Here is a 19,608-nt window from a genome sequence, read left to right as displayed (position 1 = left end):
CCAGAGGCTTGCATTGAAAAATGCTACCCTCAGGCTCAGAAAGAGATCCTGCCTCAAATGAGCAAGGCACAGTGTGATGGAGGAGGATTCCTATATCCTACTCTGGCCTCCGAGGGCACACACAGGTGTGCACACATGAGTGCGCATGAATGATCAGCAAAGTCAGACACATAATGCATTCATTTTATTTTTTTTTAATTTTGAGATGATAGTCACAGTATTTCCTCTGCCCTTCCCCCCTCCAACCCTGACCCACCCCTCCTTGATCTCATTCAAATTCATGTCTTCTTTTGTCACTAATGGCCATCACAAGCACATATGTGTGTGCGTGTACATATATTCCTAAATGTAACCTGCCTGGTCTGTATAACGCTACTCACGGGTATGTTTCCATAGCCGACCATTTGGAAAACGATTTCTTCCACTCTCAGCATCCCGTGAAGGGTGGAGGCTTTCCCCATGCCCTTCGGCACGTCTACTGGTATCATCCTCGTTTGGTTCATGTTTAGAGAGTCGTGTTGGTGAGATTTTATTGGTGTAGCTCCTGACATTCCTGAAGACACAGTCTCACAGCAAACTCCCTGATCCTTTGGCTCTTTTTGTCTTTCTGCCCCATCCCACTTCCTTAATGTTAGGCCCGGGTGTGTTTCGGAGACGTATCCATTGGGACTGGGTTCCGCAACTGTGCACTGGTGGTGTTTTTTTCTGTGAAGGTCTCCATCTGCTGCAAAGAGAACTTCCCTTGATGTGGGGGTGAGGACCACACTTCATCTGTGGGTGTAAGGGGATGTAGTCAGGGGTCAGGCTGCTCTAGTAAAGGGGGGATTGAAGGGTCTCCCCCAAGAAAATAAGGTGGAGATTAATAAAAAACAAGCCCTATGTCGGTGCCTGGCCTCCACACGCGAGTGCACCTGTGTGTATTACATTACACACGCACATACCCAGGAAAACACATACATACACATACCTACAAAGATTCGAGGAGACCTGAGGGGAAAAAAAGGCCTATCTTGAATGGAATGTTATTGACCCCAAAGAAAAATGAGATTATGAAACTCGTGGGAAAATGGGTGGATTTGGACAGTATTGTATTAAGAGAAGTGATCTCGCCTCAAAGGATTTTATATACTCAGACCCTAGCTCTGTGTGTGTGCACATGCATGTGCATGCATGTGTGCAAGCATGTGTGTGTGTGTATGTGTGTGTGTGTGTGTGTGTGTGTGTGTGTGTGTATGTGTGTGTGTCTATAGCCTGGGTAAGTAGAAAGAAGCCCACAAGAATGGAAAGACTTGTTTGGGTGAAGGGCAGCAAGACATGGAGGTGGACTGGAATTTTTGGGGGGTGGGAGAGGAAGGGCACACAAGTATCAAGGGAGTGGGGAGAAGAGGCAGAAGGAAGATCACCACAAACAAATTCTCTTTGAAAAATGCTACCATAAAACCTGCTCCCTCATATGGTGATTTTAAAGCTTAATTTTTTTGAAGGGAAAAAAAAAGATTTGTGCTGAATTGTGAGGTTTCCACTTCTCAGAAGTGTGCTATTTCAAACACTTTCCAAAAGGAAAGGTCACAGCACAGTGTGACACCAGATTGGCCTTAGACATTCTGAACACAGAATGCAATGTCCTCAGGTTCCCGGGGAAAATTACCTTTCAAGCCACTAATCTATAAAGTTGGGCCACAAATCAAATATAAAGAAGGGAAAAATCATATGAGAGGAAAAAGCATTTCCAGAGCTCCACACACTTCCCGCCTGTGATCTCTGATCTCAGGGAGGTAGCTAAGGATGTCCTCCTCCAAACCAAGCAGTTTACAAAGAAGGGAGCCCTCTTGGCCCACAGGAACCAAGAACAGAGTGTGTGTTCTAAAAGAATGGCTGCTGTTTAGTTGAAATTAAATTTAACTGGGCATTCTGTGCATTACTTGCTAAATTTGGCCACTTTTGAACAATGACCAAAGCTTGTGAGAAGCCTACAATTAACCACAATGTTCTTGAGTGACTGAAAGCATGGCCATGCAGTGAGGTGAAGATGGCCTTGCACTGAAGTGAAGATGGCTGTGCACTGAGGTGAAGACGGCCATGCAGTGAGGTGAAGATGGTCGTGCAGTGAGGTGAAGATGGCCGTGCACTGAGGTAGGTCTTTAGAGAAAGCAGACTCCTGGGAGGGAGAATTATTTGAATCTGAACATGTGTGGTGGTCCTGATGGTGGCTATTATATTAGTTAACACTTGACCAAGCAATTGAAGGAAGGAGGAGGGCTATTTTAGGTTCATGGATGGACATTATGATGGGGAGTCTTAGCAAGATCATGACACTACTGATCACATTGCATCCCTGGTCAGGAAATGGGGAGCTGTGAATGCTGGGGTTCCACTGCTTTCTCCTTTTGCATTCAAGACCCGAGCTCAGGAATGGTGCCACCCAAGGTCCTTCTACTTGAAATTGACCCAATTTAGAAACTCCTCCCTCACAAAGGACATGCCAAGGGGTGATTTCCATTGTGATTCTACACTATGTCAAACTGACAACCAATATTAACCATTATAGTACTTAAGATAAAATTCATAACCAAATAAAAATTTTATTAGAATCTTGTGTGAAGTCTATGTGTATGTGTCTCTGTGTATGAGTGTGTGTGAGTGTATGTACCTGTGTATATGGTTGTGTGTATGTATGTGTGTGTGGTTGTATGTCTGTGGGTATATGTCTGTGTCTGTTAAGTGTATCTGTGTGTATGTGGGTGTATGTCTGTCTGTGTGTGTGTCTGTATGTGTGTGTCTGTATGTGCATATGTGTATGTCTATGTCTGTGTATGTGTGTCCCTGTGTGCATATGTGTGTGTCTCTTTCTCCCTCTGTGTGTGTTTTGCTCTATGTTGAGACACACTAAAATGTGGGCTTGTCTTACACTATTATTAAAGTGCAGTTATGATTTTATATCTGAGCTTGGTAGAAACGAAAGGACGATGGCCTGGCAGTGAATAAAGACTGGGTAGTTACAGTAAAAGCAAAGCCATTCACTTCTTCCAACTTCTGGTATCAAACACAACAGAACATGCTGGGCTCTGCTGAAGTTACAATACTTGGTGTACACAGTAATAAAGGGGACTGTGTAAAGGAGAGAGCAAATACAAAAACTGCTAAGTGGAACTGAAAAGGAAAACCAGAGAGAACAGGGCAGGGGATAATACTCTCTTGCACAAAGAGGATCCTAGACACTGTCAAGTTAGGACAGGAAGCAGAGGGACATTATCAACTGCTACTGAAAGGAGCTAGAAAGAGATCTGATCTCAGACATGGGGTGTGGATAAAAAGAGCAACAGGGAAGGTTATCAATGGATACCAGCTAAAGTTAACAAAGTATAAACTAAGAGAATAAGAACACCACCAAAAGATACTTTTTTAAAAATTGCCAGAACTTAACCTGAGACAGGAAAGAGAATAAGTTATGGGCAAAGAGTCAAGGTGGGTGCCCATTCCCTTTGTTATAGGTTCTTCATTATCGTGTAATTTGCTTTCAAGTACATATAGTATTTTAAAATTTAAAATTTGGCATATCATCTCAGGTACAACGATGTCCTCTAGAGACACAGCCTCTATATCCAAATTTACACAAAATTTAAAAATTAAATCGAATAGGAGATTGGGGCCGGTCACATATTCCAACAGATTTGTGGGGGCAGTTGTCATTTTGTGAACGGTTCTATGGTGACTTGAAGGATATTTTCCTTCCCAGTCTTCTGCTCAGGGATCTGTCAGTCTTTCTGTGTGTTGAAAACCCTCCCAGCGATCTTCGTAAGCTGAAGTTCTTGTAGTAGCCAGAAGGTGGCACCACAATCAATGAAATTCCTGTTTTGGCCTCGAAGCCAAACATAGTGAGCAACTTCCCCTGTGCAGAGAAAGTTACACTTAAGTAAAAATTCTGTGCCCTCTGAAGCCTTGGTTTCATCTGGCTTGGAACTTTAGGAAACTATCAGTGTTTCTCCCACAGTCTCTTCCAATGGGAGTAGATAAATCATAAAAGGATTCTTCACCATCCCAGGTATGAGAATGTTCTCTCAAAACGCAGGCTCTGTGCACAGTTATGAGGAATCTCTTCTACCTGTGAGACTCGGAGGTTACCCACAAGGCTATCACAACACAAATACAACCACTCCAGTGTTTACACTGACCGGAGTGTGGCCCTGGCTTGGGTTTGCTCATCCTGAGATGCACCTACTGCTTTCTGCCTTGCTTTATTGAATACATTTTTACCAGCTAGTCCTGGGTTGAAGGTTACATGAAAGTCCATTTCGTTACATCTGGTATGCCTTGGTGTGTGTGTGTGTGTGTGTGTGTGTGTGTGTGTGTGTGTGTGTGTGTGTGTTAACCACAGATGTTGTTCCTCAGCCATCAACCACTTTTTATTAAAACACAGGGTTCCTAACTGACCTGGAGTTTATCAAGTAGGCTGGCTGGCTGGTGAGCCCTGGTGATCTGGTGATCTGCCTGCCCCTGACTCCCCAGTACTGGGGTCACAAGCATGGGTCACCATACCCAGGTTTTAAAACATGGGTTGAATGGACCGGACTCAGGTCTACATGCTTACAGAACAGGCACCTTACTAGTTAAGCCATCTCCCTGGCCCCTTCCATGGAAGGCTGAAGACAATTTGCAAGATAGTGTCAGTTAGCTCTCTCCCTCCACAGTGTGGGTTCCAGGAATGAACTCAGGAGGCCAGGTGTGGCAGCAAGTGCCTTCACCCACTAAGCCACCACTTGGCCCAACTTTGCTTCTTGGACTGAATCACATCTGGCACATTTCTATGTCAAAAACACAGCTGTACACAGTAACCCGAAAGATTAATGGCATTCCCTTATATAATCATATCATAGTGCACTTAACCAATCTCTTTTGACAGACAAGTAGACTGCTTTCCATTCTGACTACTGCCTGGTACCAGCTACAGTTGCTTGTTTAGTTTCATTGTTGCTGTTTTGGCTGTGATGAGAGACAGTATGAGTCTTTCTGAAAGTTCTTCCACCCACCCCACCCCCCACACACATTCTCAAAGGCTAGGTCCCAGTAGGTGACAGTATTAGTGAATGTTTTAACCAATCAGAGGTAGGTCCTCCTGGGAAAACGTTAGATCTCTCTGGTGGAGCGATTGGGGCTGTTGCTATTCTTTGTTTTGTTTCTTTGCTTTTGGCTCTCATGAGAGGATCGCACCTCATCTGCTGCAGGCTTCTGCCCTGGTGCATTGTGCAATCGCCAAGCAATGGGACTGCAGAATCATGGACTTACACTTCTGAAACCATGGACAAACAGAGCTTTGCTCTTTGTTTTCACTTCTGTTTCCTTGGAGCGATGGAAAGCTGACACAGCTTGTGGAGTTTAAAAATGCATTCAAGCTCCCATTAAGTTAGAGTCCAGGATGGAAACTGCTGAACCACGAAAGATTCAATGTTGGAAAAATTCAATGCCGCCATAGTACACTGCCACCAGGGTACACTGCCACCAGGGTACACTGCCACCATAGTACACTGCCACCATAGTACACTGCCACCAGGGTACACTGCCACCATAGTACCCTGCCACCATAGTACACTGCCACCAGGGTACATAGTCACTAGAAGACAGTGAACTGCTAATTTCTTACTTCACCAGACACAGGAAATTTTAACCTTTTTGTATTTGACAATCTCATGGGCAAAAGCAATAAGAAAACTTTTTGTTGATTTTTTTTGTGTACCCCAATCTCACTCATTTCCCCTTACCTTTGAATCCTTCCTCTGCACTTGCAACCTCCCCTCCCCAACAAAAGAAAACAAAATCTCATTGTGGAAGCTGCAGTGTGTCGCAGTGTGTCCCACAGGATGCACTGTTGGCCACACTCCTCTGCTTGTAAAGGTTCAATGCAATGAGCCCTTTGGTCTGGTTTGAGATTGAGATTCCTCCTGCTATCCTGTTGCTACCCTGCGCCATGGAGAGCCTGCAGCGTTGGATCTGCTGCGCTGGCCTCTTCATGAGCTCCAGCTGTTCACAGGTGGAATAGATGCTGGGATGGGTCAACTCAGAGTCCTTGATCTGGGACTAAGTGGTAGCCCACCAACTCTCTCACACCCACACCACCAGGGCCAGATCTACTGTGCTGCCCAGCTAGGTGCAGGGCTCACTCTCCCCAGTGGTACAGCTGGTGAGGGGTGGGGCCAGCTCTCCTCAGTTCTCCAGTAGGTGAAGAGCAGGGCAAACTCTACACAGTCCTCAGACATCACTATGGCCCCAGGCAGCGGCCCAGACCAGGGACGTCCCAATGGCCTCTGGTGGTAACAGACCCGATACTGCTGCAGGGTCAGGAACCCAGACAGGGCTGGCTGTTTGTGGCAGTATAAGCAAAGACCTCGCCATGGCTCTAGGTGACATCATCAGCTACTCACACCAGGCGGTTCCTCACTAACCTCTCATCTCCAGTTCTGCCTCTCTTCCCTGTGTCCACATCCTTCTGCTTCTTTCTCTTCCGTTTCAGTCACCCACTTGCTCCTCTTGCTGCCCCGGGACTCTCATGCTCTGGGGTCTACCGGGCAGGGATTCTCTCAGGTATGATCTCCCTGGGCAAAAATAATGTTTAGATTTGCGCTCCCCTTTTCACCTGTGCCGCAGATTCCCTATTGCCCCTGGACACTGCAGTATGTTGTTTCCTGTTTGTGACTTTTTTAGTGGATACTTTTTTCAACATCGATATACCTGCGCGCACAGACTCATGGGAGGATCCGGTTCTCTCCTTCCACCGTTACACGGGTTTCCGGGTCAGACCCAGGCCTGCACAGTCAGCAGCCTTGCTGATCCACCTTGAAGGCCCCCAGATGATGTGCATTTCCCTCCTGATTTTTGTGTTCAGATCCTAAAGCTGTACTAGTCCCGGATCACCATTTTTCTTTAATTTTGTTTACAAAGATTTCGGCGGTTTCCTTTTATTTTTGATTGTTTGTGGGGGATTGGGATCTTTTGTTTGTGTGTTTGTTTTTGCGACAGGATCTCTCTATGTGGTACTGGAACTTAGAACTCAGTATGTAGACCAGGCTGGGCTCGAACTCTTGGAGATCTGCCTCTGCTTCCCAAGTGCTGGGTTTACAGGGATGAGCTGTCGTAGCCAGCTCTTTCAGAGGTTTACTTTTTTTTTTTCATTTTTTTTATTTATTCATTTATTATATATAAGTACACTGTAGCTGTTTTTAGATACACCAGAAGAGGGCATCGGATCTCTTTACAGATGGTTGTGAGCCACCATGTGGTTGCTGGGAATTGAACTCAGGACCTCTGGAAGAGTAGTCGGGTGCTCTTAACCACTGAGCCATCTCTCCAGCCCCCAGAGGTTTACTTTTAATGACCGAATTCTTCAAGTTTTCTGTTACGGTTTTGGTTTTGCTATTATATTTGGAAGATGCTGTTTGGCACACAATTTTATAAAATCATTCCAGACTTGTGTTCTTTATCTATAAAGCCTTCACTGCCTCCAAGGTTTTAGGTATGGGTCATGATGTACACACAGTTTTACTTTCATGAATAGTATTTCATTTATCTCAATGCCCTTTGCCTAATAAAATGCATTTTCCTGCTAATGACTTGAAATTCTGCATCATATTAAAACTCTGGTCTTGCTCCAAATCTAGGGACGGGGGCCTATAACCTCACAGGTTATAAACTCCGGAGGCCAAGGAAGGAAGATTGCAAGTTTACTGCCTTGGCGTCAGTGTGAGCTCCAGGCCGCCACAGGCAACTTCGACTTGGTTCCAAAATAAAACAAACAAACAAATACATACAAAGATGTGAAAATAAAGACATAAACAAATGAACGAGGCCCAGACACATGACTCTGGCAGAGTTCCCATATCCATGTGTGTGGCCTCAGATTCAATAGCCACCCCTGAAAAAATGTATTTACAGTTGGACTTATTTCTACCTAGTTTTATGACCATTCTGTACTTTAGAATACTGTCCTAATTCTGATGAGTTCACTCTAATATTTTCCTTAAACATACTTCATTCAATTGCACACATCTATTTAATTTTAAGGTTCATTTCTTTTATCTTATGTGCATGAGTGTTTGGCTTGCATGTGCACTGAGCACTGTGTGCATTGCCTATTGTCCGTGGAGGCCAGATGAGGGCATCCGATCCCCTGGAACTGGAGGCCAATCTCTGAACCTCTCTTCAGGACTAGTAAGCACTCTTACCTGATAAGATGTCTTTCTGGCCCCTTAAATTAAAAAAAAATTAACCTGTATTTTTATTTTACTTATATGGGTGTCTTGCCTCTCCTCCATAACTATATATCATGTGCATGCAGTGCCCATAGAGGCCAGAAGAGGGCACTAGATCCCCTGGAACCGGTGTGAAAGATGAGCTTTGTCCAAGTGGGTGCTGGGAATTGAACTTGGGTCCTCCGGAAAAGCATACAGTGTCCTTAAACACTGTGTCACTTTTCCTGCTCCCTACTTTAAAAATTTAATATTGAGTACAATTTGATTTCTTTAAGTATTTTCACTTACCGTCAAGTCTATAAGCATAATTTAAAATAACTTTTCATTAAAATTTTAAATTGGTACACATTTTATTATGACAATTAAAACATCAACCCCACCATATTTGTCTCACTTAGGGTTGGCTATTCTTGCTGGGGCCAAGCACAATGACCAAAGCAGTCTGAGGAGGAAAGGGTTTCTTCAGCTGGCCCTCCATGCCACAGTTCATTATCCATGGAAGTCAGGACAGGAAGTCAAGCAGGGGAGGAACCTGGAGGCAGGAGCTGATGCACGGGCCATGGAGGGTGCTGCTTACTGGCTTGATCCCCATGGCTGCTCAGTTGTGTTTCTATAGAACCCAGAATCATCAGCAACACCCCCCCCCACACACACACACAGAGTGCACTTTTAAATGCCACTGAAAGGCTTACATACATTAATATAGGCATAAAGCTCAGAAAAAGTATATGTTTATTGTATAATAACTTTGTAGGAAATTGAAAATATAAAAATCCTATTATCTAACAACATGTTTCGAAATAATTGTTTTTGCTGTTGGATAAAAAAAATGTTTGACTCCCGCTTCATCCTACTTATATGGAAAATAAGTTCCAGCCACGTTGGAAATTTGAACATATAAAAGGAAATTACGGCAAGAACTAGAGAGATACGAGCAAATGACACTCTCAGGGTCAGAACTGGGATGAACATGGTGGGTTACTGCGATCATGGGGCACTTTCCCCAAGGGGTCTTAGATTTCAGTAAGTGGAGGGACTGGAACTGTCGCTCACATGTTGCTGAAATCTGTTCAGCTTCAAACTAACTTTTATCCGACCTTGTATTTGGGTAAACAGTCTGTTAGGCCAGACTCGCTTCTGGATAGTCTTTCTATGCTGCAGTTTGGGACGCCACCTCTTCGTCTGAGGCAAATGGGTTAGGGGATCAGGCCTGGAAGACTTGTTTGTTATACGAAGCCCTGTTAAAAGTCGCCTGTTCAAAGTACCTGAGGATTTGGAGATTTCTATGGTGTGTGGGTGTGTGTTTTCTGTTTTGTTTTTGTTTTTTTCTAAGCTTAAAATACATTTATAGCCTAGATTCAAATTCAGTTCAGGTGTCTGTGACACAGAGGCTTTTTTTGGGGAGACCTCCTTCCTGGAATCTGAATTGATAGCATTAGGGGTTTCCTGCTCCAAACCTCCGGCTTTTCTGGTTTCTCTGCAGTTATTCCGCCCCGTGGATTCTCGGGTCTTTACTGGATGCCTGTCTTTGAGTCGATACATCTTTTGCCATAATACGTTCCAAGTTATGGGTGGAAACTACAGAGACGGGACTGAGCATCCTGGAGTGCGTTTCTATTGCAACCCTCTTGTTAACTAAACTTCTGTTGTTCCGTAACTATACAAAGCCAGAAGCTCAACTGGTTGTAATGAGCCAGAAGACCTAGCAGCAGTCCCATTAGTGAAGGCAAAACAAAGGAATGGACCATGTGGGGGGGAGGGGGGTAAACGGTTTCTAAAACTACGAGCCGGGGTTTTTGTCTATCTGATTGATTTAGGTAAACAGCTCGCTTTCGAAAACAGACACCTCTGTTTTGATTGACATTGGGCACGCTTCTCTTGCTGTCAGCGCACCAACCACAGTTGTCAAATTGCTCCCAAAGACCATCGAAGACCTGGGAATGCTACAGAAATCACAATGATTGTCGGCAGACATCACAGCAAAAACCGGCCCAATAGTAGCATGGTGTGGGCAGTTCAACCACCGATCAATGTGGTCACGCAATAGCCCAGTCCAAAGCGCATGCTCTAAGTATGGCCGCAGCCAAGTCTCTGGTCCCATCCTTTCGAGTTTTATTTTCTCTGATCAGAGTGGAGGTGCAGAGTGTAAAATCTCCAAACAGCTTACAGCTGTCTGTGAGAAGAGACAGGAGAAACGTCCTCGCTGAGTCTCAAGCTTTCTGCGAGGTCCCGTGGGACTGAGGCTGAGTCTCGACCTTCCTACGCACTGAACTGACATGTGGAGGTTCCACCTTAGACAGTAAACCCATGCAAAGCACAGGTGGCCATACTCACTCATTGGGGGTTCCCTTCTGGCCACAGAATTGTCCCTGGCTGTCTGTAGGATAGGCCATTTTCCTGGGGTCACCATGTACCCAAGCTGCGGGAACAAGAAAGGACAAATTCTACGTGAGCACCATCTGGCTGAAGGCAGTCTAATTTGAGAGATTAGAATTGCCAGGCAACGCTCACCTCTTCCCCCCCTCAGTCATAGAACACTATCGATTTTCTTCAAAGAGTAATTTCTTAATGAAAAGAAAAATGATACGTGGGTGAATTGGCGCTTTTCTCCCCACCAGATTCATCTGGGCTGCAGCCAAAACATGAGGTAACCGCACAGAGAAAATGACAGTTATGAAAAGGAGGAGGAGGGGGGGGTGCAGACAAAAGCTCACTTGGAAGAGAAGACGCCTTTTCTAAAGTTCGAGCAGAAATGACTTCATACCAGCGCTGATAGATTTGCACCGAGCAGAATGAGGTAATGCTTTGTGGGGGAGGGGGGCATTCAGAAGTGAAAAACATTGCAAAATTCAGCGGCATCTCCGATTTCATAGGACATTCAAAAGGCAAACAAGGGCACAGCAGAAGGCAACCCACAGTAAAGCTCGCCAAGTGTCTGTCCGATAATCTCAGAGCTTAATGCAAACACTGTACACCCCTGACCTCGCTCAGTATAATAAGGACTCGGTGGTATTTCCTGTGGAGCCGCTGGGCTCTGCTACACACAAGCTCATTGCCTCTTTTGTTTGTTTTTGCATGGATTATAGACTTGGCCTGACAGCTAGACCACGAACCTAATAGAGAGTAGTATCTACCACCAAATTGGCTAAGACGTGTGCATTGTAACTGAATTCTTCCACCTTCTCGAGTTTCGACAAAACACAGTCTTTTTCGACAAAAGTCCAGCTTGCATACACACCTTCTGTCCTTTGCTTCTGGTGAGGTGTCTTGCCCATCTCCTAACCCGCACTTACTGGATCTGACAGTTTGCCTTACAATTCAATCGCCCTCCTGCACGTGGCTGGTGTGACCAGAGATGATAAAGAAATCGATTTCCCGAACGAAGACTACACTAAGGAAGAGGGTCTTTTCCTCAGCCCCATCCCATCGGCCCAAGCTTTTCTGTTCAGTGTTGAGCACCCGGAAGGCTTCACCACGCTAATGTCACGAGGGCCAAATCAGCTCTATCTTGGATTCCATCTTGTGAGATCTGGGTAGCCCTCCGTATTCTCCAGAAGAAAGAGAATGAACTCTAAGTGGCCGTGTAAACGACACTGGGGTGCTCAGAGCTCACTCAGACCCTCTTTACACTGCTTCTGTGCCTTCCTTCCCCACACACTGGCTAAGACTAAGACACAGAGAGAGAACCAGTTTTATCCAACTCTACGTTTCTTTTTTCAACCCCGTCTTAATGTGTCTCTTTTAGCTTTATCCTAAAATATGTTACCCTTTTTCTCTAAATAGTTATTTACTGAGAATTAGGCATCCGATTCCTTTCTATATAACTTTTCTTTACAGGATTTCATACATGTACACAATGCAACGTGATCATGCCCTCCCCAACTCCCCATATCACCCCAACTTCCCCTCCAACTCCCCATATCGCCCCCAACTTCCCCATATCACCCCAACTTCCCCTCCAACTCCCCATATCGCCCCCAACTCCCCCATATCACCCCAACTTCCCCTCCAACTCCCCATATCACCCCAACTTCCCCTCCAACTTCCCCATCACCCCAACTTCCCCTCTAACTCCCCATATCGCCCCAACTTTCCCTCTAACTCCCCATATAACCCCAACTTCCCCATATCACCCCAACTTCCCCCTCCAACTCCCCATATCACCCCAACTCCCCCATATCACCCCAACTTCCCCTCCAACTTCCCCATCACCCCAACTTCCCCTCTAACTCCCCATATTGCCCCAACTTTCCCTCTAACTCCCCATATAACCCCAACTTCCCCATATCACCCCAACTTCCCCCTCCAACTCCCCATATCACCCCCAGCTCCCCCATATCACCCCAACTTCCCCTCCAACTCCCCATATCACCCCCAACTTCCCCTCCAACTCCCCATATCACCCCAACTTCCCCCTCCAACTCCCCCACATCACCCAACTTCCCCTTCCAACTCCCCCACATCACCCAACTTCCCCCTCCAACTCCCCATATCGCCCCAACTTCCCCTCCAACTCCCCCATATCACCCAACTTCCCCCTCCAACTCCCCATATCGCCCCAACTTCCCCCTACAAGTCCCCATATCACCTCAACTTCCCCCTACAGCTCCTCCCCACTACCGTCCTCTGTCTTCATTTTAAATGCAGTGGCACTGCTCACATGTGTAGTGTATGGAGCCATCACTGGAGCATAGACAACCAGTGGCCACACCCTGAAAAGGGAATGAGTTTCCCTTCCCCCCAAAAGCTCCCAAGTAAGGAGTGGGACCTGGAGAGTATCCCCCATATTTAGATATCTATTTCTTATTATCTATAACCCAGATCAAATTATTTAATTATTTTGACTCCCAACTGTCTGAGTAACTACTAAAACACAGACACAGTGGTATCAGAATTCACAGAATATTGAGACTAAGAGGCCATTATGGATGTAGAAAACTACTGAACCCCCAGAACCCACTCTAGATCAGTAATGCTAGCTAGCTCTTTCTTTAATTCTTCAAAAATCATTATAGGACAGCTCCCAGAAGCTTCCGCCGGTGCAATGCTGTTTGACACAGGAAAGATTAGGGACAATAAGGGAGACACCAATAAACAGGACACTGTGGTGGGCAGCCGTGGGCAGCCGGGAGCATCTGGGAGTCTCCATTGTACACTTGCTCTCATAACTGTGAACACATGGAGGGGTGAGGAGAAGTGGGGTCTCCATCAGTAGTAGCTGTCACGACATCGTCTCCCCTTTATATCGTCTACCTACTAAGTGACCACTCTATGATGTGGGTCAGAAGACATGTCTGGAATGATTGCGTGTCAGAGTTCTCAAAGGGAATGGAAAGGAGGGAACGAGGTTTATAAAGGGAGGAAGAGAGACTGGAAATGATTACAATTTGAACAGTGAGTTGGGAGTGGGCAGGAATGGCAACCAAAGGAACCACATGAGATGTGTGTGTGTGTGTGTGTGTGTTTGTATATATGTGTATGTATATATGTACATATATGCATATAGATGTCTATCTATATGTGTGTGCATTTATCTGTATGTATAACTATGATAGAATGTATTATCTGCTTGCAATGAGTCATGGAGTTTCCGCTAAGCCTCATGCGTCTCACAGTAACTCTGAGATGTTGGCATATGTAAAAACCTGTTTGATCTATAGTTTATTTCTCTTATTTTAACTGATAGAAGTGGGCTGCTGCTTCCTGAAGCCTCTGTCCTTAGCCAGCTGAAGCTAGTGGCAGGGAAGCTCAAACAGAAGAAATGACTAGAAAATGCTTCCATAAGAAAACGTTTATACACATTCGATATTGAAAAATAGTTCCTCAGTGAGGAAGATTGCATAGATTAGGCGATGAAGACTCCTGCTAAGAACACATGAGGAATAAGCTTGATTTAGTTTCTGTTGCTGTGATAAAATGACCCTGACAAAGAACAGCTTAGGGGAGAAAGGTTTATTTTTATTATTATTATTATTATTTTTTGGTTCTTTTTTTCCGGAGCTGGGGACCGAACCCAGGGCCTTGCGCTTCCTAGGCAAGTACTCTACCACTGAGCTAAATCCCCAACCCCCGAGAAAGGTTTCTTTTTAACTCATATTCTCGCTGCAGAGAAGCCGAGGCAGGAAGTTAAACCAGCTAACCATACGGTATCCATAGTCAACGGTAGAGAGAGATGAGCCAGGCTTGCCTGAGTGTGCTCAGCTCAATCTCTCCAGTCAGAGTTCACGACCCCCTGAGTGGGTGATGGCACTGCCCACTCTAAGGCTGGTTCTTTCTGTACCCATTGAGGCGATCCAAACAATACCTCCCAGACGCGCACAGGCCAACCTGTCTAGACAGTGCCCCATCGAGACATTCTTCTGGGCTGATTTTAAATGGTGTGATTTGTACCCAAAGTTGACAATTATCACTTAGCACAGCTAGTCTGTTAATGGTAATGCCCTCCCCAAATCCTCCATATCACCCCGTAGCTGGGAAATGAAGTGTCCCCTCCTACTGCCCCTGGGTCCCTAATACAGGGTGTTCAGAGTTGAAGACCCTGGAAGGTGATTAGCTCTGGAAGACTCTGAGGTTAATGGGATGACCCATTGATAGCCCAGTCATTTGATGGAATTGTCAAAAGGTGGTGGGAACTTTAGGCAGGAAAGCCACCTGAGGAAGTAGGTCACTGTGGGGAAGAGCTCCTTGGTGAGCTATGCCTTATCCCTCGCCCTCTTATCTTCCCTGCTTCCTGAGAGAAGCACCCGATGTTCCCACGCTTTGGTTATTTGGTTCTTGCAGAGGGAAGGGAGGGAGGAGGAGGAGGAGAGGGAGAGGAGGGGGAGAGGGTGCCTCAGGCTGAATCTGGACATGCAGAGACAGGAGAGGGAAGGACATCCTTTCTCTACCTTCTGGACCTGAGCTTCAGTCATGTTTACTGAGTAATTTCTACCTTCCCCAGTCAGCTCTGGTGAGGAAGCTGGGCCACAGATGATGTGTGTTTGAGCTGGAGCACGGAGACTGTGCTCTCAGCTGCCAGAGAGAGAAGGAGAGGGGGCAGGGGGCAGCAGAAGCCGTGTGCGACACCGTTCAGAAAGTCAGCACCTGGTGTAGAAGCCACATGCCCACTAAGAACTAAACGGATTATCAGAACAAACACAGGCTATGGATGCAAAACCACATGACTTGTGTTACTTTGTATTGTGAGACAGGGGCTTATGTAAGTCAGGCTGACTACAGATGTAGTCAGGGATGCTCCTAAATGCCCCAGAGTGCTGGGGTCATAGGTGTGTACCATCGTGCCTAGTTTATGTGGTGCAGGGAATTGAACCTGGGACTTTGTGACTTCTAGGCAAACCTTCTACCAACCAAGCCATATCATCACTGACACATACTTAAACATATCATAGTATGGGGGAAAACTCAACATTTCTACACTGGTTACATTTGTAATGTTACTTAGACATAATATTTTATTAATTCGCTGAAATAAATTCACTAGTTTCTAGGCATTTGTTTGTTTGTTTGTTTGTTTGTTTGTTTGTTTGTTTGGAAACACCTCAAACATGAAGAATTAAAGATTAGGCAATTCATTCAATGTTGATCGAGAAGACGTCGTCAAAATGTGGGTTCCCGGTGCAAGGTGAAGACCAGTATTGTTACATCGTTGACCTGTCTAACAAGTCACCCAGAAGCCTATGGTAACCAACACAAATACTTTATGACATGTCCCTTTCAAAATCTGGCAATAATGGTCACTAATAAAACTACTTTTTTCTCTCACGAAAAAGTCAATATACAGTTAATGTCCGATGGAGGTTGGAGAAGAAATTTTCTTTGAGGGTGTGGCCTGTGGTATGTCCACTGTGCTCCAGGATGGCCTTGCACCATGAGTATCTAGACAACACAAACAGGACACGGGGTTCTTAATTTTTTTTAATAGCCTTGAAATTGGGAGGGAAAGAAAGGTGATTTTGAGAAGAGGGAAAAGTCAGGGTGAATATGATCAAAATGCATGCATGAAATTTTCAAAGAAGAGATAAAATGTGTTTTAAAGCAAACACAATGCCCCTACTTAACACAAGTGAGAAACAGGAAGTAATTCATAGTTAAAGATGCACACATTGGCACGCCGGAATTCCGGAGCGAGTGGTGAAGTTAGTGAGGAGGCCATCGGCAATATCCATCTACAGTCAGAGTCGCTCCCATTTTCAGTGTGAAACCAGCTGTGCCTTGCCTCTAAGAGACAGAACGTGAGGTAGCGCTGGCCTCGGTGGCCTTTAAGAGTAAGTGGGAGACACCACAGCATCAGCTCTGATGGCCTGTGTCCCTGGTCTAGCCCCAGGTAATGTCGCCTGACAACACTGAGTCCTGTAGAAAAGCCCACATGAGGGAGGCTAATGTCCGTATTCCCAACACTCGAGACCCTGAGCTATAGCACCATGAGCGGGCAGCATGGTGAGTTTCAGGTTAACCTGGTCTATGGAATTGTAGAAACTTCAGGGGGCAGAGTGAGGGACAAGGTTAGAACAGTGTCAAGGGCTCCAGCTTGCCCTCACTGTACTACTTCAGTAGTGAAGAGTCTCTGTCTTAGTGGGTAATTAAACAGTCTAGATTATGAACAAAACCAAACAGCCGTGTGTGTGTGTGTGTGTGTGTGTGTGTGTGTGTGTGTGTGTGTGTTGGATATGTGTATCTATGTATGTGTCTGTGTGTGTGTTGTAGGTGTATGTATGTGTGTCTATCCGTGTGTATGTTCATGTGTGTCTGTGTTTGTTATATGTGTATGTCTGCATGTATGTTGTACATGTCTGTGAGTGTGCCTGTATCTGTATATATATCTGTGTGTATGCTTGTGAGCATGTTGTATGTATGTGTGTTTGTATGTGTATATGTGTGTATGTGTGTGCTTGTGTGTATATTTGTGTATGCCTGTGTGCTTGTTGTACATGTGTTGTATGTGTGTGCATTTGTGTGTGTGTATGTGTGCATTTGTGTGTGCATATGTGTGTGTGCCTGTGTGCTTTTTGTATGTGTGTTGTTTGTGTGTGTGTGCGTGCTTATGTGCATGTTGTATGTATGTTGTATGTGTGTGTGAATGTGTGTGTGAATGTGTGTCTGTATGTGTGACTCTGTGTGTGCCTGTGTGCTGGTTGCATGTATGTTGTCTGTGTGTGTTTGTGTGTGTATATGCGTGTGTGTGCCTGTGTGCTTGCTGTATGTGTATCCATGCATATTATATGAATGTGTGTATGTGTGTGTGTGAATGTGTGTCTGTATGTGTGACTCTGTGTGTGCCTGTGTGCTGGTTGCATGTATGTTGTCTGTGTGTGTTTGTGTGTGTATATGCGTGTGTGTGCCTGTGTGCTTGCTGTATGTGTATCCATGCATATTATATGAATGTGTGTGTGTGTGTGTGTCTGTGTGTGTGTGTGTGCTGTATGTGGAGGGGTAACATAGGGGGCTGGAGGTCAACCTCAGTTGTGATTCTTTATGTGCTGTTCACTTGAATTTGTTGTTGTGTTGTTTTGTTTTGTTGAGACAGGGTCTCGTTCACCTGGAACTCGCCAATTCTGCTATGCTTCCTGTCGCATGAGCTTTACAGATCCATCCATCTGTCCCAGCTTCCCTGGAGCTGGTTTCTCAGGTGTGCACCACTACACCCAGTTTTCTCTCTTTTTTTTAAAGTGGATCCTGGGGATGGATGCTTACATGACAAGACTCCAATAGTTGGCACCAACTTGTAGCTCCTAGAAAGAACTCTAAAGGAACACTTTACCTGAATCTGATGCTTACTTATATGGTGTGTGTGTGTTGGGGGGGGAAGACAGAGAGAGAGAGAGAGAGAGAGAGAGAGAGAGAGAGAGAGAGAGAGAGAGAGAAGGGGGGAGGAGGAGAAGGAGGAAGAGAACTTGTACACTTACACACTCTGTTGAGGTGGCCCACAGGGGACAGGTGAATGCCTTATTTGGGCAAATGACCTCATCACTCATCTCAAAAAACCGGACAGCCCTGACTGTCCTGGAGAGTGTGGGCTACTGTCTGACATCCCCTCTTACTTTCAGATGTTTCCAAAGCATGCACCTGTTGTGCTCTTAGGTTGAGTGGAGAAGCAGCCATTGCAAAGCCGTCTGTCAGGGAGAAAATGATCAGACCTGACTGCTTGCACGGACGCTTAAAAATTAACCACAAGTCTGTTGGTGGCAGCTAAGGCAGTCCTTAGGCACTGACTGGATGGGGATGTTGGTTCTCACCTGGTTAGTGTGTACCCCTTAAAGGTACATCCTAACTGTTTTGGTATGTGAGGGACAGGCCTGCCAAATGCTGTTTATGGCTTTTTAACACAAGCAATTTACAAATGCAATGAAGCAGATAATAGGACACACGAAGTCAGATGTGAAGATCCGAGTTGGGGACAGTGCTGCTATAGAAACGCTTGGGGAAGCAGCCGTCTCCAGGTGCCTGGGTGAGACGATGTTTATTATTTCACAGGTGGCCTCTTACACCCAGTGCTGAATTTAGGGTGAGCACAAGCCAGTCCCTCTTATGATAACAACACTTCAAGAAATCTTCTGAGCACAGATGTGTGTGTGCAGTGAGACCCAGCGAAAAGTTAAAATCATGCCGTGCTAAAGACAAGCTCAAATCTCTGTCAGAAACGGAAGTGTCCTTTTTAAATGGAAGACTTCTGAAGCAGAAATGTGAGCGAGTGTGTGATTTAGTTTGTAAATGTATCGGGACTCATAAAGGAAGCTGAAGGACATTTGACACTGGCCTCTGTCATCCTGTTAGTGTACAACACATTTTTTTTCATTAATAAAAACTTGCACAACCACCCTCAAAATAATGGAAATAAATTTTTAAAATTCTACTTAATGGAAGAAATTATTTTGCTTTCGGTGCAACAATGTTTCTTGCCTATGACCTGAGGTAGGCCCATTTTGGTTTCAAAGTAAACAAAAAGCACTCCGTGTTGCCCCTGAGGCCAGTTCTCTCTAACAGGGGACATTTTTGTATATCTGCTCCTAAGACAGAACCACAGGGTTCCTGGTGATGACAAGGGTTAAGGAGAGTGTGTGTCAGGAGAACCCGTGTGCCTTGTAGGTGAGAAAGTAAGTTAACTCGATTATCATGGAAAGTACGTTGTTCAAATCACTGGAATTAAAATGACCAGCAATGCCCCTTCTGGGGACACGTGTGGGAACAAATGAAGTGAAGTCACAGAGATGACAATCTAAACATCTGTCAAAGGAACGGCTAAGGAAAGTCAGTACATACACACTCGGTATATACACATTAAACACCCCGTTAAAACAGGGAAGTCCTGCTGTTTGTGGTAATGGGCGAATTCGGAGGTCTTAGGCTAAGGGACACCGCCCAGGCAGGAAAA

General features: G+C 45.3%; 1 protein-coding gene across 10 annotated transcripts in view; it reads right to left on the bottom strand.

Moving 5' to 3' along the window:
* Nucleotides 1–19,608, bottom strand: part of Slc44a5 (solute carrier family 44, member 5) — a 295,495-nt gene that overhangs the window by 40,029 nt on the left and 235,858 nt on the right. For 9 of the 10 annotated variants that reach the window (XM_039102810.2, XM_017591005.3, XM_017591006.3 and 6 more), the window contains one exon: nucleotides 10,575–10,659. In XM_039102810.2, coding sequence (XP_038958738.1) covers nucleotides 10,575–10,659 — 85 coding nt within the window. Of the gene's footprint in view, nucleotides 1–6,437; nucleotides 8,202–10,574; nucleotides 10,660–19,608 lie in introns of those variants that run through there. The other variant, XM_039102814.2, reaches the window with a different exon arrangement.

Source organism: Rattus norvegicus, chromosome 2 (genome assembly GCF_036323735.1).
Source record: "Rattus norvegicus strain BN/NHsdMcwi chromosome 2, GRCr8, whole genome shotgun sequence".
In the NCBI taxonomy this organism is placed as follows: domain Eukaryota; kingdom Metazoa; phylum Chordata; class Mammalia; order Rodentia; family Muridae; genus Rattus; species Rattus norvegicus.
This window is presented reverse-complemented; position numbering and strand designations above follow the sequence as displayed.